Source organism: Salvelinus sp. IW2-2015, linkage group LG8, assembly GCF_002910315.2.
Source record: "Salvelinus sp. IW2-2015 linkage group LG8, ASM291031v2, whole genome shotgun sequence".
NCBI classification, from domain to species: domain Eukaryota; kingdom Metazoa; phylum Chordata; class Actinopteri; order Salmoniformes; family Salmonidae; genus Salvelinus; species Salvelinus sp. IW2-2015.
This window is the reverse complement of record NC_036848.1, coordinates 37472094-37492510: the sequence shown is the minus strand read 5'-3', so window position 1 is coordinate 37492510 and position 20417 is coordinate 37472094. Positions and strand designations below refer to the sequence as shown.

At 44.8% G+C, this 20417-nt stretch overlaps 2 protein-coding genes across 4 annotated transcripts in view; one reads left to right on the top strand and one right to left on the bottom strand.

The window, feature by feature from the left end:
- Positions 1 to 211: 211 nt before the first annotated feature.
- Positions 212 to 9954, top strand: unk (unk zinc finger). Of its 3 annotated transcripts, XM_070444911.1 has the most exons (16): positions 212 to 1169; positions 1398 to 1562; positions 2552 to 2784; positions 3304 to 3513; positions 4253 to 4429; positions 4580 to 4710; positions 4814 to 4949; positions 5074 to 5191; positions 5370 to 5457; positions 5544 to 5911; positions 6956 to 7172; positions 7490 to 7585; positions 7668 to 7853; positions 8015 to 8196; positions 8377 to 8637; positions 8786 to 9954. In XM_070444911.1, exons 2-16 carry the CDS (start codon positions 1539 to 1541, stop codon positions 8936 to 8938), a joined length of 2580 nt encoding a protein of 859 aa, XP_070301012.1. In that variant the 5' UTR covers positions 212 to 1169; positions 1398 to 1538; the 3' UTR covers positions 8939 to 9954. The 3 variants fall into 3 exon arrangements, with proteins under 3 accessions (XP_070301012.1, XP_023849025.1, XP_023849026.1); XM_023993257.3 differs by having other exon boundaries at positions 212 to 1562; XM_023993258.3 differs by having other exon boundaries at positions 214 to 1562; positions 2460 to 2784.
- Positions 9620 to 20417, bottom strand: part of unc13d (unc-13 homolog D (C. elegans)) — a 19029-nt gene continuing 8231 nt past the window's right edge. Inside the window, exons 12-34 of the mRNA XM_070445034.1 lie at positions 20305 to 20318; positions 19875 to 19969; positions 19440 to 19532; positions 19254 to 19354; positions 19053 to 19170; positions 18843 to 18964; positions 18083 to 18086; positions 17796 to 17881; positions 17605 to 17656; positions 17390 to 17520; positions 17141 to 17261; positions 16108 to 16260; positions 15853 to 15948; positions 15462 to 15668; positions 14847 to 14921; positions 14642 to 14721; positions 14350 to 14464; positions 11201 to 11272; positions 10970 to 11053; positions 10767 to 10887; positions 10556 to 10679; positions 10153 to 10370; positions 9620 to 10077 (exon numbers count right to left, since the gene is read on the bottom strand). Coding sequence (XP_070301135.1) covers positions 9968 to 10077; positions 10153 to 10370; positions 10556 to 10679; positions 10767 to 10887; positions 10970 to 11053; positions 11201 to 11272; positions 14350 to 14464; positions 14642 to 14721; positions 14847 to 14921; positions 15462 to 15668; positions 15853 to 15948; positions 16108 to 16260; positions 17141 to 17261; positions 17390 to 17520; positions 17605 to 17656; positions 17796 to 17881; positions 18083 to 18086; positions 18843 to 18964; positions 19053 to 19170; positions 19254 to 19354; positions 19440 to 19532; positions 19875 to 19969; positions 20305 to 20318 — 2392 coding nt within the window. The 3' untranslated portion in view covers positions 9620 to 9967. The remainder of the gene's footprint in view (positions 10078 to 10152; positions 10371 to 10555; positions 10680 to 10766; positions 10888 to 10969; positions 11054 to 11200; positions 11273 to 14349; positions 14465 to 14641; positions 14722 to 14846; positions 14922 to 15461; positions 15669 to 15852; positions 15949 to 16107; positions 16261 to 17140; positions 17262 to 17389; positions 17521 to 17604; positions 17657 to 17795; positions 17882 to 18082; positions 18087 to 18842; positions 18965 to 19052; positions 19171 to 19253; positions 19355 to 19439; positions 19533 to 19874; positions 19970 to 20304; positions 20319 to 20417) is intronic.

The window sequence follows — 20417 nt, the reverse complement described above, 5'->3', positions numbered from 1 at the left end:
ATCCGGTTGGTTGAGAACTAGAAACTCGTGAGACCATTGGTTTAAACTCCACCAAAACGTCTCTSTCATTGGTTAACAAAGTCACCCTCCCATTGGTTGTTGTCTGTCCTCTGTAGCCAATCAGCAGCCGAGACATTATAGGAAACTACTTTGGTTGAAAATAATGCCATTTCAATTTTTTTTTTACAAAATGGGATTCATAACATGTCTCATCATGTTCTAACAATTCTGTGCAACTTGAAGGACATCACTATAGCTCTTGATCATGTCTCTCAGTTCCATTAAATGACACATAAGAGTCATTGAACAAAGACTTCTTTAGTCGGGGGGAGTTTTGTTAAGATCCCAGAGGTTCGGTCTAAACATTAACATGCATCGCTTGCGGTATGGTTTTGGAAGCATAAGGACCTTAGGTTAAATTGATATACACCTTGATAGGTTTAAGGCACTGTGAAGCCACATGCTTCACAGCCGAAAAAGTTCGGTTCGTGCATATATTATGAGGACGTTTTTGAATTTTGTGATTTTTTTGATGGGCTGTTCGGGCAAACCGCATTTTTCTGGAGGCAAGCTGAAATTCGGATCCTGGAGATTGGTCAACAGTAGGGATTCTTCAATAGAGACACACAGTGGAGGTGTCATAATACCCATAAAACCTAGCGGTCAAACAGGGAAATGGTTCCAATTGTTTTTTCACCATTCATTTTTCTCATAAGAGATTTTAGAAACAGGGCTGTGTCTTGTGTAGGTTTACCCTGGCGTGACGTTTTGATAATAATGTAATTCTCTTTCGGACAAGGTGACTTTTAATCAATATATTCGGCTCTATTTACTCTAAGATTTAAAAAATGCTCATTAGCATCAAAGTAGACAACTTTATTTAAACTGAKTTGCCTAGTTAAATAAAGGTTAAATAAAAWAAAAACTAGGCAAGTCAGTTAAGAACAAATTCTTATTTACTATGACGCCTACCCTGGCCAAACCTTAACRAGGACGACGCTGGGCCAATTGTGCGCCGCCCTATGGGACTCCCAATCACGGCTGGTTGTGATACAGCCTGGAATCAAACCAGGGTCTGTAGTGACGCCTCTAGCACTGATATGCTGCGCCACATCATGCAAGACTACAAATCCCTGCACAGCATCTCAAGTTAACACCTTTGCTAACAGGTACTGTGTCAAATTAAAACTTACCCAAGACAGTTCACAGAATTGTCAATTATTTATTACTACATTTAGATAACATTATATAGTTAATCCAGAGATGACCTTTCCCTCGATTTGGAAGTCGCATCCAGATCCAGAGAGAATGCAAGCACATTTGTTCGGCTAGCCGAGTTCTGCTAGGCACCAGCTGAACCTTTGGTGTTCCCACATGACCATATCTCCATGTTACAGCGCTTGTTTACGGAGAACAGACGGCAGAGAAGAGGCGACCACCTGTGCTAATTTGCTATTTAGCATGCTCCGAACACCTGTGTGTAAGCGTGACTTGGGAAGTGTAGTTTCGTTGGATGGAGGCACTCATACCATAGTTGTATGGATCTGTTAAAAACTGCTACAGTAAGTGTATATTTTTTTTATTTAAAGAAGGATTCTTTCTCACTGATGAAAGATAAGGGCATGTTTGGCTCCAGGTATAAGCAGTCACTTGTGTAGAATTGCAGGGAATTAGCTTTAAAACTGCAAAAATGTGTCTCCACCCAATGGCAAAATGGATTAGAATGTGGGAAATTAGCTGTTAAACAGATTTTTTTTAAATTAATCTCTACCCCATGGCAACATAAGTAGAATTGCATAATTTTTTTTATACAATTGCTAAAATGTTACTTCGCCCAATGGAAAAATATGTAGAATTGCAGGAATCTCATCTTGCTTAGGTCCCCCAAAACGCTAGAGCCGGCCCTGGATAAGGGCCATACGTTTCAAAGGCCGTATCACAAGCGATGATTATTGACGTTTCTAGACGCTGAAAAACAGCGTCGGGATTGTAGTTCACATGAGGCAGACCTGGGCGAAGCTAATGGCTGAGAACTGAAGGCAGAATGCCCCCTAGAGTTTTCGAGAGAGCTATAACTCTTATCACCATATTGCTCGTGAATGACCAGGAAAATATTAAATATCACACAATTGTACAAATTTCCCTTACAAAAAAGATTGCCGTTTTGAAACTGCAGGAAAAGTGTAGTAACTGCAGTCGACTATGGTATCTTGGAAGTAGTAATTGCAAAATTCTGTTTTGAAAGTTAAATTAAAAGTTGAGCATGTTTTGTAACTAATAGTTCATGAATGACCACACACACGTGGGAAACCGTGTAATATTGTTATTTATTATTTGGTTTGCACATAACACATTTCATATGTGTGACTCAAACGTCAAGTACAACTTTATGTATGCTCCATCTAATAAAGATAATTGTTTTATGTTAAAATTATATTTCTGTCTTTCACTGACTGCAGTTTAAAGGCAAATGGGACAGACAATGTTGAACTACATGCCCCACAGTTCTTAGCAAACCGTTCGAACTGACGCTTCCACTTCCTCGTACCAGGCGCAAGCGCGCAAAGGTAAAGAATGCGGACTTCGTCGCACACTGGAAACAGAACCCTGGTACAAAAGCTTCAAAGAGGAAAACATGTCGAAAACGCACACAAAGCCCCCGTCCTCGTCGGGGGCTACGACCTCCGGTGGACCTTCTTCCTCCTCATCCTCCTCGCCCGCAGGTGGCACGACGTCTCCCGCCAACGTCCTGCACGTACAGCCTGAGAAACCTCAACACTACACGTACGTAGACCACACAACCTCACGTGTATAAACACACCCAAACACCACTGACGTTAGGATAATTAGTTAAACTGCTCCTGTCGGGTTTGAATTTAAGTATTTTTTACCAGCTATCTCTGGTCTGCATTAGTGTGTACCAATTCTAGTTCGGCAATATAAGTGAGAGGCCTACTGTTGACTGAGTTGGCGTGGTTTGGATCTGTACAGTAGCCCTGGACTGTTTGGGGACATTTTATGTCAGGATATGATAATATGCCGTCAAATTACAGTATAAGACACTTTAATTGGTGTAATGGTCCATAAGTGGTTCATAAGTTGTCTTTATGTGTCAGTGTGTTTTTGAGAGCGAGTCTGGGGGGGACATGTTTACATCTGCAACATAGCTGAAAAGTTGTGATAACTAATACGTGCAGCTTGCTATTGTTATTTTTTTGGTATTAAATATACGACATGCACTAATGTACTACTCCTATATCTCTACCCATTTCCTCTCTTTCCCGCTCTGTCCCCCCTATGCAGGTATCTGAAGGAGTTCAGGACAGAACAGTGTCCTCTGTTTGTGCAGCACAAGTGTACCCAGCACCGGCCCTTTGCATGCTTCCACTGGCACTTTCTGAACCAGCGGCGCCGCAGGCCCATCCGCAGGCGGGACGGAACCTTCAACTACAGTCCAGACGTCTACTGCACCAAATACGACGAGGGCACAGGCACCTGCTCTGACGGGGATGAGTAAGTGTGTGTGAGAGAGGAAGAGAAAGATTTTTTTATTTGATCTATTGGTACAAAAGACAGAGACTTGTTTTCTTCACTATTTTATGGTGCACTAAAACCAATGTTTTTGGGGGGGTCTCAAATCTGCCCTATTAGGTAAATTCTTGAGTTCCCCACATTAAAGGCATGGACAGACTGGTAGGATTTGCCTGGCTGAGAGTACTTTGCACCTCTGATCAGAGTGCCGGCAGTAATTTTCAAACCGATTGTACATGTAGTAATGGGTGAAAATGATGACCGTCAATGGCCAACAGCGGGTGGTCCCTATAACACACCGCGCCGACACCAAGTGAACAAACGGCCCCGTACTGTGCAGACTGACAATCGGTGTGATGAGTTTCATCCTAAAGATACACAGAACATGCTCTACATTGCATAATAAAGCACCTAAGAATCTGAGATTGAGATTTGTTTTCAGATTGAGGGTACTGTTTATCAATGAGGTGTACCCATTCAGTTGAATAGCTGAGGTGATCGTTGTTGACTGCTGTGATTTGCAGCTGAAAACAGCACCCCCTCCCCCCCTCTGGGCCATGCCTCAGGCAGATCAGGAGAAGTGCTGACACATTATCACTTTCACACACTCAGCCTATTAACACACACAAGGGGAATGCTAATGAGGAAGACTGTAGCTCTSAGACAATATCACATGACCCAGCAAGATGTTTAGTTTGTTTTCCCAATTTGTGATTTCCAGATGTCCGTACCTGCATCGTACGGCGGGCGACACAGAGCGGCGGTACCACCTGAGGTACTATAAGACAGGCTCCTGTATRCACGAGACGGATGGGAAGGGCCACTGCAGTAAGAACGGCTCCCACTGCGCCTTTGCACACGGATCACATGACCTACGATGTCCCGTCTACGACGTCAGGTACAGGAGTATACAGTGCAGCGGAGACATATCTTCTGTTCGTRTTCAAATTAAGGTTTAGTTTAATCACCCAAAGCCAGAGATTTCTGTTTCATTGTTCCACTTTCTAATGGGTCTCGTTGCCATGTGCACCCCTCTTCCCCTCTCCAGGGAGGTGCAGGTGATGGAGTCTCAAGGGGGGTCGGGGGCTGCTGAGGGAGGAGGGGGGGAGGGCCAGTCGGGGCTGGCGGCCAGTACCGCCCTCATTGAGAAGATCCTGAGTGAGGAGCCGCGTTGGCAGGGTACGAATATACACATGCACATCCTTTAACTGATCAATTGATGTTCCATGTGAAGGCCATGATTCCAATGCTACTACATTTCTCTCCCTTTCTCTCTCTGTAGATAACACCTATGTGTTGTCCCACTACAAGACAGATCTGTGTAAAAAGCCTCCTCGTCTGTGTCGCCAAGGTTACGCCTGTCCCTACTACCACAATAGCAAAGACAGGCGGCGTAGTCCACACAAACACAAATACAGGTACAAAACATGCACACATCCATTTGACACACACAGGTCATATGACCTGTTTTTAAAAATATATTATTTACTTGTGTCCCAAAAACAATACTAAAGTGTGTGGGGTCTCTCTCTCCCTCTCCAGAGCGCTGCCGTGCCCAGCGGTGAAGCACAGTGAGGAGTGGGGAGATCCCAGTAAGTGTGAGGTGGCAGAGGGATGCCAGTACTGCCACACACGCACAGAGCAGCAGTTTCACCCTGAGGTACGTGATGCGGTCCGTCCTAACTTCAGAAACATGCTCCTTGTCTCAAATTATAACTACGTCATCCGTTTATATKATTGGCAGATTTGTGCCAAAGTTCAAGTTAGCTACATTTGCTTAACACAAATTAGAACTCTATATTAAATGACAGTGTGTTTTGTCTGATGTGCCTCTCCAGATCTATAAGTCCACGAAGTGTAATGATATGCAGCAGTGTGGCAGCTGCCCCCGGGGCCCCTTCTGTGCCTTTGCACACCTTGACAACAGTAAGTGTCTCAACACCCTAATCGTGTTGTAAAATGATAGTTAGCAAGTAAGTAACTGATCTACTCTTTCTCCTCCTGTCCCATAGAGCCCCCTATCAGTGAAGAACCCTCGTTTCAGACCCCCAGCTCCCCACCTCTCCTCCCAGGACCCCAAGACCCTCACCCTGCCCAGGAAGGATGCTCCAGCCCTGGGGGCCGAGGTGGAAGATCTGGGTCTCTGTCTGGAGGTCCGTTCTCCCCGTCAGGGGGGGGGTGTGTGGCAGAACAAGGCCTGTTAGGGAGGGTGCTGTCGTTGTGTGAGGACGTGTGTGGGGGAGGCGAACCCCTCTCCCCCTGGGCTGGGGAGGGGGGGTACGGTAGGGCACCGGGGTACGAGAGGGAAGACCATGCCAAACAGAAGAGTTTTACCATGGACCAGCGCAACAGAGAAATGGCGTCTCATCACAGCAAACAGGTACCTTTTTATTGTTGTCAAAATCAACCAGCTTCGAACTATAATTACACATTAGAAAGAGGAGGAAGGGAAGCGCTACTAAGGTTCACAATAGTACATGTTGGTAGACAGAAGGTGCTCTTTGGTAAATTGGTCATCAAAAAGAAAGGAGGACCAAGGCACTTCATATAATTCGTTAAAATGCCTTTATTTGTATGGCATGTTCAATAGAAACAAAGTTTAAAAAATATGACGGAGAAGTGTCAAGAATAAGAAAGCAATATATTCCATAGTACACTAGAACACAGCAAAACATGAAGTTTTTGGATTTACAAACTACAGGCCACTAAATACCCTGGTTTAAATGAAGATATGGATTTCTCACCCTTCCTGTAGGGTCGTGATGGGTCCATTTGCTGTCATCTAGTGGACATTTCTGCTCAATTGCCCTCAGCTATGTTTAGACTGTTGTTCATGTTTTGCTGTGTTCTAGTGTACTATGGAATATATTGCTTTCTTATTCTTGACCCTTCTCCCAGTAATATTTAAGGMTAGAACTACCTTTTAGTGTTCTGATACTTCTAGCTTGGAGTTGTATTTTTATMATAACAGCTACAGTATTTCACTTTTTAATGTGTATAGTATTGCTTACTAGGTGTGTCCAATCAATTTTGTAACCATTCCCTCTTCTAATTAGGGCTAATTGGAAAAGCTGTTCAAAAGAGGACATTGTATTATTTCTTTGTACTCCCTGACGAAGGCCATGCAGCCGAAGCGTCGGATTTTTAAAACGTTATTTCTATTGAACATGCCATACAAATAAAGGCATTTTAATGAATTATATGAAGAGTGCCTTGGTCKTCCTTTCTTTTTGATAATTACACATTATTGGCTTGGGTGTCMGTTGCTGCTTCAGCCAGCTTGTCATTCATTGTCTTGATGTCTCTGTAAGGCAGCAATATCACATTGTTGAAAGCAGAAACTATTAGGCGACATTGCTTATTGTACTATAACTACACCAGTCTGTATAGAAGATACCATCACCACCCTTCTCGCTCTCTCTAGGACCTGCTGGTGTTCCTCCCAGTGGGTAGTCCTCTGAGTCTGTCATCGAGTGTTCCCTCCAGCCTGGCAGCCACCCCTCCCAGCCCTGCCCCTCCTGGACCCCTGCACCAGGGCCACCACCTCCACCATGGAGCCCCAGCACCAGGCCTCTTCTCGGGCATGAATGCCAACGCACTGCCCTTCTACCCCACCAGCGACACCGTAGAGTCTGTAGTGGGTGAGTCAGTCACACAGGCACAGTAGACTTTTGAAACTCTTATTACTCTTAGTCAGAGGAGCTAGCCATTTGTAAAATTAGCTGACTATTGTAGTTCACTTCCTAACATTCCATTCAATTAAAAAAACTATTTATCCCTGAGGGGCAATTACATGGGATATCGCTGAATAATATTGCCACTTGATTGCTGCCGGACAGATCTGACAGACTGATGTTTTGGTTGATAATGTGGGACAGATCTGACGGACTGATGTTTTGGTTGATAATGTGGGACAGATCTGACGGACTGATGTTTTGGTTGATAATGTGTTGTATAGAGTCAGCTCTGGATGACCTGGACCTGAACGACTTTGGCATGTCTGCCCTGCAGAGAAGTCTGGACAGCAGCTCAGCTCTTCCCAGAGCCATGCTGGGTGAGTATGGAGCCTAGACACACGCACACGCCTGAGTGGAATTTCATGATTGATTGATTTAAATTATTGATTGATGTTGCAGGAGGAAATCAGCTCCAGAGCTCTGCTCCTGTCAACATTCCAGGAACCCTCTGCAGCTCTGCCCCTTTCAGCTCCCCCTCGCCCTCTCCACCAATCAGAGCACACCAATCGCCATTCTTCTCCTCCCATCTATCGCAGCCCAGCAAATCAGAAAGCAGCTTCTTGGGGCCATCGCATAGCTCTTTAGGTTTGTGGATATCTTTTTTAGATAATGTATTTTTCTGCCCAAATCCTACAAAATTCGAGGGTTTTAAAATGTGTATAATTCTTTAATTCTCCCATACATTCCAAAGACACCTCAGCTAAATATCTAAATGTCTCATGTGTTCCATGTSTCCTGTATTGCAGGTCTGAATGGTATGAGCAGTAGTATCTGGGAGCACCCATCAGGCCAGGGTTCTCCCGGTACGCCCCCGGCCCTGCTACCCACCATGGGCCAGAGCATGGAGACAGCCCGGGTCCGACAGGAACTAGACGATGCTAACAGACTACTGAAACACTGGGACCACACCTGGAGACATACAGCACAGGTACGAGAAGTGGGAGTGGGTTTGTGTGTGTGTGCATGTTAGTTTACACCAATAAACCAACAGATGGGTCAGACTAAAACATTTTCCCTCTCTTCCTTCCCCCTTTCTCCCTCTGTTGCTCTCTCTCTCTCTTTTTTCTCATCACCCTCCCCCTCACTCTACATCCCYCTCTCACTCCAGTCGTGGGCGGTGTTGAAGTCGGATGCAGAGGAGTCTCGTGGCTCGGCCGGTCGGTCAGCTCTTGAAGCGGAGCGGGCCAGGCAGGCTGAGGAGGCGGCAAAGAGACAGACCTCCCTCCTCCAGGAGGCGCTGGAGAGCATGAGGACAGGAGAGAACCCTCACTTGGGCCTCCACCAGCTCCAGCTGCTCCACAGACTGCCTCTAGAGTCTGTCCTCAGTTTGCAGGCCCAGCTCTGTACATGTCTACACACTGTGGAACAGGTAAAGGAGACACACCGATATTTGCAGTATACACATGCAAACTCGCATACACACAGAGCTTTGCTTGTTGGTGTGAAACATTCCCCAACTAACCAGCAGACTATTCACTTTTTCCTCCCCTCTCCCTCTCTTTCATCCCCCTATCCAGGTGGTGTATAGAAAGCAGTGTCAATGTTGTGTGACGTGTGGAGAGCAGGGATCGGTCTCACTGCCCTGTGGACATGGTCTACTGTGTGACAGCTGCACCAGCTCTACAGAGTGCCCCCTTTGTCCAGAACAGAACCTAGATCAGTTATCCTGACCTAACTCAACTATCTATAGCCCAGATATAGATATGGTATCCTCACTCAAAGACCAGCCCAAAGACCAGCCTCCGGTCCATATTGTCACTGATTCAAGATCAGATTTTCTTTTTTTACATGCACTACCTGTCCATAAGAAATGATTCAGGATCAGCTCTCTAACCACAGACCTGGCTTTAACCATTACAAGCTAAACCACAAATCTGACTCAGTTGTTAAAGGCATGCATGATCCAGACAGCCATCTCATGATGCAGCCTAAGTGGGCCACCATTTGAAGGAGTACAAGGTTTTAGTTTTTACCGTTAGTTATTATTGTTTTGCTAATGAGACTTATAGTCCGAGGAAGAATAGGGCTGCATCTCAATAGTATAAAAAGGCTTCCTCTCCTTGTCTCCTTCACACTGATCTGAAACTACAGGAAGGACATATGGTGGAAGCCTACAAAGAAATTGCAGATGAAGGAAGGAAAGCCATGTTAAACTATTTGGACGCAGCAGTCTGTGTTGCTTACAGATAGTTTCTGTGCGTGACTGACTCAGGTTTGCAGTCTAATATTATTATTCTTTGTTAACCGGAAAGATGGGAGCATGTTAAAACAATCAAGAAAAATGTACTATTCTAGTGTGTAGTCTGAAATGATGCCGATTTTCATTTAATAACAAGGCGCTTCACGTTAACTCAAATGCCAGCCTCTTTTTAATCAAAATCTATGTATAATGTTTCTGGGGCATAATTTACATTTGTAAGCATTTTGATATTTCACAGTATGTCAAACTCGTGTCAAATATACATAGTTCTTGTATGTCATACTTGCTACATGCACTGACTACACCAGGTGTCAGGCTTTGGAAACAGCAGGGGTGTGTGGGTGTGTTGATAACCAGTGAAAAGACACGATCACTACTATACATAGACCTGGCACAAAGTTCACACCTTGTCCTACTGCAGCCACCAACAGTGTTTCATTTTGTGTGTTTTGGTATAGAAAAATAAAACAAATTTATATTTTTGGATGAAGCTGTGTTATTATTGTTTCCCGTCCTGGGACTGTTTCTCTCTCTGTCTGCGTTTCTTCACAAACAGCTGAGCCTCCCTCTCTCCTCTCCTCGACTCCAACAGCTTCAGGATACTGTCATCTGGAGAGAACACACACACTTCAGTATCATGCACCTTTGTGTTTAATTTTCACAGAATTTAATTCCAAATCATACCATTTGGTTTGGGGTGCATGAGCGGCAGACGTATCTGGGCCGGGGAGGGGTCTGGCTTGTGCCCCTGTCTGTCCCCTGATCCCTCTCCGACCCCCGGCACTGCCTTCAGAGCCAGGAAGGCCTCCCCCTCGAAGTCGTCTGTTGTCAGGGTGTCATAGTCCAACACTGTCACCACCAGACACGCTCCCGCAGCCTGGCACTGCTCCACTGACACCAGACTGACCGGGAGTACATAAAGAAGAGGGGAATGAGAGCGGGATATGGTAGAGATAATTACTTGTATAGTTCCAAAGGGCAGGGATGAGTAGGAGGCAAGGTTAAAGTTGGAAAGATCTGAGAGACTTGGATTATCCGCTGTCACCAATGTAGCGACGGAAGGGCAGCAGTTGGAGCTAGTGCTTACAACTCGAAGGCCTCGTCGAACAGGGGGTTGAGGTCACAGTTCTTGATCTGGGTGGTGCGAGGCTCCACCTCAGAAAACACATGACCAGGCTCCAGACGCAACTGGACAAACGGATCACTGGAACCTGGAGAGAGACAGGAGACATCTGATCTGTAAGAAGACTTGTCTAGTAGACCTGTCTAGAAGGAGACAAGGAGAGGAAACCAATTACCGTTGGAGTCCATGGGTAGGAGGTTAGCTGCATTCAACACTTCCACTCTGAGTCTATGGTCAGACCTCCTGTAGGATGCTAGTAGTGTGACCGCGCCGTACTTCTCTCCACTGTAAACCTTCTGTTACACAAACACAGATTCAATGTATTCTCTATAGCAATGCTTTTTACTGTTATACAACACAAATAAAATAGGCTCTTACCTGCTCCCATACTTTTCTATCCAGGAATTTCTCTATGAGCTGCTTGCAGTTGAGAGAGTTGTGTGTCAGATGAGCTTTCAGAATCTCAATGAATGAGTAGAGAGAGGAAAGAGAGTTATTGTATAGTGTTTATAACCCAAGATCCCCCCCCATTTCATGTTTCTACATGTCCTTATAGAACCATATATGTTTCTAACAATATAATGTGAAATGTAACCAACATGAACTCACCTTGTAGCTGTCAATGTGAAGAGTATCCAGTGGCAGTCCATTCCCCTCAGCATGAAAACACTGCTCCAGACACTGCAACACACAGTCAGAAATGTTCTGAAGTGTGTATTTAAGAATAATGTATTAATCTGGAGTGTGTACTCAGTACTATACCAACCTGGAGTGTGTACTCAGTACTTAACTAACCTGGAGTGTTACTCGTAACTTAACTAACCTGGAGTGTGTACTCAGTACATTACTAACCTGGAGTGTGTACTCAGTACTTAACTAACCTGGAGTGTGTACCCAGTACCATTCTAACCTGTGTGTGCTCAGTACTATTACTAACCTGGAGTGTGGTACTCAGTACTTAACTAACCTGGAGTGTGTACCCAGTACCATTCTAACCTGGGTGTGTGCTCAGTACTATACTAACCTGGAGTGTGTACTCAGTACTTAACTAACCTGGAGTGTGTACCCAGTACCATTCTAACCTGGAGTGTGTGCTCCAGTACTATACTAACCTGGAGTGTGTACTCAGTACTATACTAACCTGGAGTGTGTACTCAGTACTTAACTAACCTGGAGTGTGTACCCAGTACCATTCTAACCTGGAGTGTGTGCTCAGACTATACTAACCTGGAGTGTGTACTCAGTACTTATACTAACCTGGAGTGTGTACTCAGTACTTAACTAACCTGGAGTGTGTACTCAGTACTTAACTAACCTGGAGTGTGTACCCAGTACCATTCTAACCTGGAGTGTGTACTCAGTACTTAACTAACCTGGAGTGTGTAACAGTACTATACTAACCTGGAGTGTGTACCCAGTACTTAACTAACCTGGAGTGTGTACCCAGTACTTAACTAACCTGGAGTGTGTACCCAGTACCATTCTAACCTGGGTGTTACTCAGTACATACTAACCTGGAGTGTGTACTCAGTACTATACTAACCTGGAGTGTGTACCAGTACTTAACTAACCTGGAGTGTGTACTCAGTACTAACTAACCTGGAGTGGTGTACCCAGTACCATTCTACCTGGGTGTGTACTCAGTACTATACTAACCTGGAGTGTGTACTCAGTACTTAACTAACCTGGAGTGTGTACCAGTACATTCTAACCTGGAGTGTGTACCAGTACTTAACTAACCTGGAGTGTGTACCCAGTACCATTCTAACCTGGAGTGTGTACCCAGTACTTAACTAACCTGAGTTGTGTACTCAGTACTATACTAACCTGGAGTGTGTACCCAGTACTTAACTAACCTGGAGTGTGTACTCAGTACTTAACTAACCTGGAGTGTGTACCCAGTACATTCTAACCTGGAGTGTGTACTCAGTACTTAACTAACCTGGAGTGTGTACCCAGTACCATTCTAACCTGGAGTGTGTGCTCAGTACTATACTAACCTGGAGTGTGTACTCAGTACTTAACTAACCTGGAGTGTGTACCCAGTACATTCTAACCTGGAGTGTGTGCTCAGTACTATACTAACCTGGAGTGTGTACTCAGTACTATACTAACCTGGAGTGTGTACTCAGTACCTAACTAACCTGGAGTGTGTACCCGTACCATTCTAACCTGGAGGTGTTGCTCAGTACTTACAAACCTGGAGTGTGTACTCAGTACTATACTAACCTGGATGTTGTACTCAGTACTTAACTAACCTGGAGTGTGTACTCAGTACTTAACTAACCTGGAGTGTGTACCCAGTACCATTCAACCTGGAGTGTGTACTCAGTACTATACTAACCTGGAGTGTGTACTCAGTACTTACTAACTGGAGTGTGTACTCAGTATTAACTAACCTGGAGTGTGTACCCAGTACCATTCTAACCTGGAGTGTGTACTCAGTACTATACTAACCTGGAGTGTGTACTCAGTACTTAACTAACCTGGAGTGTGTTACTCAGTACTAACTAACCTGGAGTGTGTACCCAGTACCATTCTAACCTGGAGTGTGTACTCAGTACTATTACTAACCTGGGTGTGTACTCAGTACTTAACTAACCTGGAGTGTGTACCAGTACCATTCTAACCTGGAGTGTGTACTCAGTACTTAACTAACCTGGAGTGTGTACCCAGTACCATTCTAACCTGGAGTGTGTACTCAGTACTATACTAACCTGGAGTGTGTACCCAGTACTTAACAACCTGGAGGTGTTACCCAGTACTTAACTAACCTGGAGTGTGTACCAGTACCATTCTAACCTGGAGTGTGTACTCAGTACTTAACTAACCGGAGTGTGTATCAGTACTATACTAACCTGGAGTGTGTACCCAGTACATTCTAACCTGGAGTGTGTACTCAGTACTATACTAACCTGGAGTGTGTACCCAGTACTTAACTAACCTGGAGTGTGTACCCAGTACTTAACTAAACTGGATGTGTACCCAGTACCATTCTAACCTGGAGTGTGTACCCAGTACTTAACTAACCTGGAGTGTGTACTCAGTACTATACTAACCTGGAGTGGGTACCAGTACTTAACTAACCTGGAGTGGTGTACTCAGTACTTAACTCACCTGGAGTGTGTACCCAGTACTTAACTAACCTGGAGTGTGTACCCAGTACTTAACTAACCTGGAGTGTGTACCCAGTACCATTCTAACCTGGAGTGGGTTCTCAGTACTATACTAAACCTGGAGTGTGTACCCAGTACTTAACTAACCTGGAGTGTGTACCCAGTACTTAACTAACCTGGAGTGTGTACTCAGTACTTAACTAACCTGGAGTGTGTACCCAGTACTTAACTAACCTGGAGTGTGTACCAGTACTTAACTAACCTGGAGTGTGTACCCAGTACCATTCTAACCTGGAGTGTGTACCCAGTACTTAACTAACCTGGAGTGTGTACCCAGTACCATTCTAACCTGGAGTGTGTACCCAGTACTTAACTAACCTGGAGTGTGTACTCAGTACTATACTAACCTGGAGTGTGTATCCAGTACGTCACTAACCTGGAGTGTGTACTCAGTACTTAACTAACCTGGAGTGTGTACCCAGTACTTAACTAACCTGGAGTGTGTACCCAGTACTTAACTAACCTGGAGTGTGTACCCCATACCATTCTACCTCCGGAGTGTGTACTCAGTACTTTAACTAACCTGGAGTGTTGTACTCAGTAATTAACTAACCTGGAGTGTGTACCCAGTACCATTCTAACCTGGAGTGTGAATTGCAGTCGTTGACAGAACACCATGAGTCCATCCTCCTGCTTCTGCTGTGTAGCTACCTGGTATAAGGTCCTTATGGAGTTAGTCCACAACGGAGTCAACAGACTGGGGAAGGAAGGAAGAGTGGAGATGAGGAGAATATTTGAAAGGCTTGTCAACTACTATAAGATATTCATACAGGTATGCTGGAACAAAGAGGGTGATACATGTTCAGTACCAGTTGAACAACACAGATTGTGTGATCGGCGCTACAGCTACGTGTGTACGTGCGTGTACCTGTACCTGTTGAAGTTCTCTTGGACTAGGTTCTCATTCATGTACTGCAGTTCTCTCTCCAGATATTTTATCAGGGGAACCACAGCCTACGATAGGGGACACATGGAACAGTTCATGTCAGTTACAGTAATATGCTTTTCATAAGTCAAGGAAATGTTTGTCTATAAATTCAGTATTGCTGAATCGGAAATGGCTGACGGCAGTTTCTTACTTCTTCAGTGGATTTGGAGGGGATTCTGCATCGAGTAGACATGCTGCGGACGTACATCGCAATGTCTGAATTCAGCTGGAGAGAGCGAGAGAGAGATACTTCAATAACTATAAACTATATTAATGAAGGTGACTATAGGCCAATTTCTGAAGCGTTTGGGTCTTATTAAAGGGCGGCTGAACTTCCTGGTTTGGCCTTGTTTAAGATTTGGTTCATGAAGAAATGCTAGAGGCCAAGACTGAATTCAAAATGTGAGTTGAGGTGCGTTCAGTTCGCTTGAACGTTTGCTACGTTGCGGAACGGTTTGTACTGAACGACACGTTTCCCCCAAACTTTCTTGTAAGTTCTTGAACAGACTTTGAGGTACGTTTGCTCCCYTTTGGTGGGTGTGGCGTGGTGTGGCTTGAAGCATTGAGTGATGTATTTAAAGGGCAGTGGCCATGCTGACAGCGTTCCCCAACCCAAACCCTCCCRGTTTTTTAACTGGTCATTCAGTACAGCACCGTTTCCATTCAATTGAACGTTCCAGAACGTAAAAACGTACTYAACGTAGCCCTGGTCTAGGTCTCTTTTGACTCCTCCATTGAACCCCACCCCTCTCTCCTACACCCCTACCTTCCGTCCAACGGTCTCTAAGGCAGAGCGTATCTCTTTGTTGAGGACCCCCTGTGCATGCTGCAGCTGTGAGGGGAGCACGTTGTGGAACTGAGGGTCCCCTATCACGTGAAGGGTACGTTCTCGAAGCCCTGCCCAGTTGAGTTGCTGGGGCAGGCGGATCAGCACTGACCTCAGGTGTTCCAAGTCATTCACTACTACACACAGCTGGGGGGGGGTGAAAGAGGGAGAGACACAGAGAGATGGCGATGAACATAATTCACTTAAATGTAGTTGAGAGAAGAGGAGATAGACACACAAAAATTGTGATTGAGATGGACACAAGTAGAAAGAGAGAAGGAAAATAAATGAAAGTGGAAGCGGATAGAGGGAGGAGTGTTCTTCCCCTCACCATGTTGACAGCACTGCCGGGGTCTGAGTTCTCAGACAGCTCCCTGACCCGCTCCTTCAGGATACGACAGTAGTTCATCACAATCTTACACACGTCCTGAACACACACCGCGCACACACACAAAAAATTWGCAAAAACGTGTATGCCAACAATAGTAAATGTGTGTATGATAATGTATGATAGAACATGTCCTTGTCTGGTTATGATGAGATACTATGTGTACTTGCATGACAATGTATGTTTATGATGCAGTACCTCAGTGAGTTTGACCATGAGCATGAAGGCCTCCTCAGGGTCTGGCCAGGAGAGTTGCTCCCACAGCTGACAGATGGGCTGGACACAGSTRACCAGGTCTACTGCTGACGAACTGTGTTTTATGGGCACCGGGCCCGACTGCAGCGGCTGGAGCTTGGGAAAGACAGGAGAGAGAGAGGGAGTGACTATCTTACCTGGCTTTAAAAGACACACTCCAGACATTTTTTTACTTTTCCTGTTGAAAAACAATATCCCACGTATAAATACAGTCATGTAGACAAAAATATTTTTTGAGAAAAATAGTGCTTTTTTTTGTTGCAAACTTCAAGATGTAGGCCATTTAGGGAGTTGYTCTGATGGTGCCCTCTGATGTCATCGGCCTCCCCCCTTGCTTGGAGGGAAAAGTAGAGGAGCAATAGAGAACAAAATAGGGAAGTCCAATCCCCTCAGTTGTGCCAAATCACGAGGATACCTCGACCACCTATCGAGATGTGCCTTTTGTTGAGTATATCAGGTGATAAATGAGGTGAAAAGGAGACTGGAGTGCAACTTTAAGGTATACAGTGAATATTTTAGCTGGTATCTATTCTACTTAATTATATTATTCTATTAAATTATTGTAAAAACTGGCAGACTGAAAGGACTGTATAGGTTGTGTTGCTGATATGGGCTACCGTGGAATTGTGTCGGTAAGAACACACAGAGAGATGGAGAACAGTTCAAAAGGCTATAGCCTATTTTAATCATAGAATGTAATAGCAGGGATGATAGGATGGTACAGATGTTTTATTTTCAATAAATATATCAACAGGTAAAAGGTATAACCTACTGAACTACTACAAACACCGAAAGGTATCAACTGGAGGTTTGTCAGGCTGCCACTAATTGCCTGCAGGTGTGTGTATTTAACCTGGCGAAGGGGCTGAAGTCCCGCCTCTGCTGGAGGGAGAATGGGCGGGATAATGGTAGTTTTGATTGAGGAGTGGGTGGAATTCCATTCTATTCTAGGTGTTGTGTTATAACAGTATGTTACCTGGTCCACCTGTACAGCTCTCTCCACCCTGCCCTGAGTGGTGCTGAAGGCCTTGTTCAACCAATAGGGAAGCGCCTCACGGAAGCCCTCATGGAAGTTAGTCAGCTCCAACAGTTTACCCCTGAAACAACACAACAGCCTTAGCTCTATCATATAGTGTAGTAGTGTGAAGTACTGAGTATGTGTAAGGGAGTAGTGTGTAAGTAGTGTGTACTACTGAGTATGTAGCATAAGGGAGTAATCTCTGACCTTTTCTGTAGGAAGGCCTTGTCTTTGTGGATGACCTGTAGACTTAGGTAGAGAGGGAACAGGCTATTGGCTAGACTCTGCTCCATCTCACCCTCCAACAGGCTGAGAGTGTCTCTCACCTCCCCCGCCAGCTAACAGGAGAGAGAGGGGAAAAGGTGTGAGTTATACAGAGGAGAGAGAGAGGTAGAGAGTAAAAAACGCTGGACTCCACTTACCAGGAAGTCCAGCTTTTGGTAGACTACAGTGAACACATCCACCTGCACAGCACTACAGAGAGAGAGCGAGAGAGAGAAACAACCCAATTCAAGTCCATTCATATGATAAACAACCAGACCTTCTTCGTACTGAAGACAGATAATGACACCTCCCACTATACTTATGTTCTGTATGGTCGTCTGTCTCTTACCTGACAAACACTCTATTCCAGCAGTCCTTGTTGTGCTTGATGTCCTGCTGTACTTCACCTATCAGCCTAGAGAGAGCACTCACGGTCTCTTGTCAGGTCTGGGATGAGGGAAGGGGGTGGGGGGGGTGGAAAGAGAGATAAAGTTACAGAATGTGTATAAAGGAGAAGCGTGTAAAGAAGTGCAGATGTGCTTGAAAATTGATATGTGGAGGGCTCTCTTCCTTTTTCTGTACCTACCTTTTCATAAGGGCTGGTGTAACCTTCTTTATGGTGAACACTCTGTGTACCAGACTGAGGCAAACAAAGACATTTAGTCTTACAGAGTAATAGCTCTGTGGATCTTTCACATATTAAACTGTAGCCTTCTGATAGTATGCTTTCTTTATAATGATTGTTACATGCACAGTCGTGACCTCGTCGTAGGTCAAACTGAGCTGCGTTCAGGCTTCTGAAAAATGCTGCGTCTTAACAGACCTGAAAAAAGGGAACGGATCTAACAATCAACAAACAACGGTATGTCATAGTAGTGCATCTTTTTAATAAAAAACAAACACAAACACACCACACACCGACACACAACACACACATCACACTCCCACCACACACACCAACACACACACACACACACCCCACCAGCAGCAATACCCCGCAAATTCCCATTTGACAGTCAAAATACAAGACTTTCAGACGCTTGTAAGAAGCGACATTCAATAGCAAGCCAGCTAACAAAAATATGATGATTGGCTGAGAGATTAATGATAAAAATATGTGGGGCTGTTTGTTAGACTCAGTGCGGCTTTTTGACATATCGGATAGTCTGCTGTCGAAAAAAAGTAATGTTATATATTACCCTGATAGGTAAATTGGGCATGAGCACAGATTAATGGGGATCATATTAATACACACACCACAACAGACACAACCCAGCAGCCCACAATCCCCACACAGGAGCACCAACACACCCCACACACACACACACACACACAACACCAACCAACACCACCCACACAACACACCACCACACATCACCCACACACAGCAGGGTACCTGAGCAGTCTGTGTAAGCGAGGGGTAGCGTCCTGCGTTGGGGGAAAGATGTCTCTGTATTTGGCCACGAGACACAGTCCGTACTGCAGGAAACCATGGAGAGAGTCCCCTAGCTCCTGTTTCTGTACACATATGTTTGTGTTTATTTCTTTAGTAAATGATATACACAGTATATAATATGCAACAAAAGCAAAGTAAAGCCTGTCTTACCTGTTGGTAGGGTAGATCCTGCTGGTGCCAGTGGTACTCTATACTGGTCAGCTGCTGGAGCAGCACTGAGGAYTCCACCTCTAAACTRTGGTATAGTTTACTGTAGGCCATCCACTTCCTATAAAACATATAGTGTCAATTTGAACATGTAAACGAGTGTAGATGTGTGTATGTGTTTTGAGTGTGTGGTAGCCTACTTACGCAAGGTCCTGCAGGAAAGGCGAGAGGTTACACTGAGTGGCGTAGAGTTCCAACAGGGTCTGTCCCTCCCCACACAACTCCCCCTTCCATGGAACACTACCCTGAGGCAGGTGTATTACCTTCACAGATTAACCACTAGATGTACAGGTATGTGACTGTCAAATGTTGGAACTGAACATTTATTACCTGCTGCTTAGCGATGTGTGACTGGACAAACTGCAGTAGGATCCCACAGTAGTTGACGTAAGCACTACGACCAGCACTCAAAGTCCCGTCTCTCTGTCACAGACAAACAAACACTATAATCGGTCTGTTTCTTTTTTCACATACAATATAATACAATTGTACAGCAGACACATCACCAACTACAAGTGATAACCTGAGCTTACTATAGATCAACAACTATTAATAACTGTTAATTAAACATTGTTTAAAAAAAATCATATATCTCACAGTTACTGTAAGAGAAAGACCACCCTGCTCCTTTGGTGTTTCTCTCATCCGTCTGACTAGATGTGTAGATTGACAATTTTGGTTTTGTGTGTTCATTACATTGACCAATTCTGCTTAATTAAACATAAGTTGCCACTAGAGAGTTGTAGAGGGACTCGAGCTCCATACCTCTTTATGGATGAATTTGAGCTGCAGATGACACTGGCCCCGATCTGGATAACAGGCAACAAACCACACCACAAAACAGGCCCGGAAACGTCCGCCTTCAGAAAAGACCAAGGAGGATTTCTTAAATGGAAAAACCCGTGGTCCCTGAATCCATCGGGACCAATATGAAACGTTTCGGCCGCACACACACACACACACACACACACACACACCACCACACACACACACACACACACACACACACACACACACACCACACACACACAACACACACACACACACACACACCACCACACACCATTAGGAGTGTTGACTTGTGAAGCATCAAGGGTGGGGTGAGCAATGTGATGTTTTTGGACTGATAATTACCTTCAAGTCCAGCACCAATGTTCCCAAAGTATCATCCTGGGGCCTTATCTCCTTCTTAAGCATTCTTTGATCATCCTGACTGGGATCAGAAACGATCAACATTGGGATAATGTGTGGTGTGTGGGTGTGTGTGTGTGTGTGTGTGTGTGTGTGTGTGTGTGTGTGTGCGCGCGC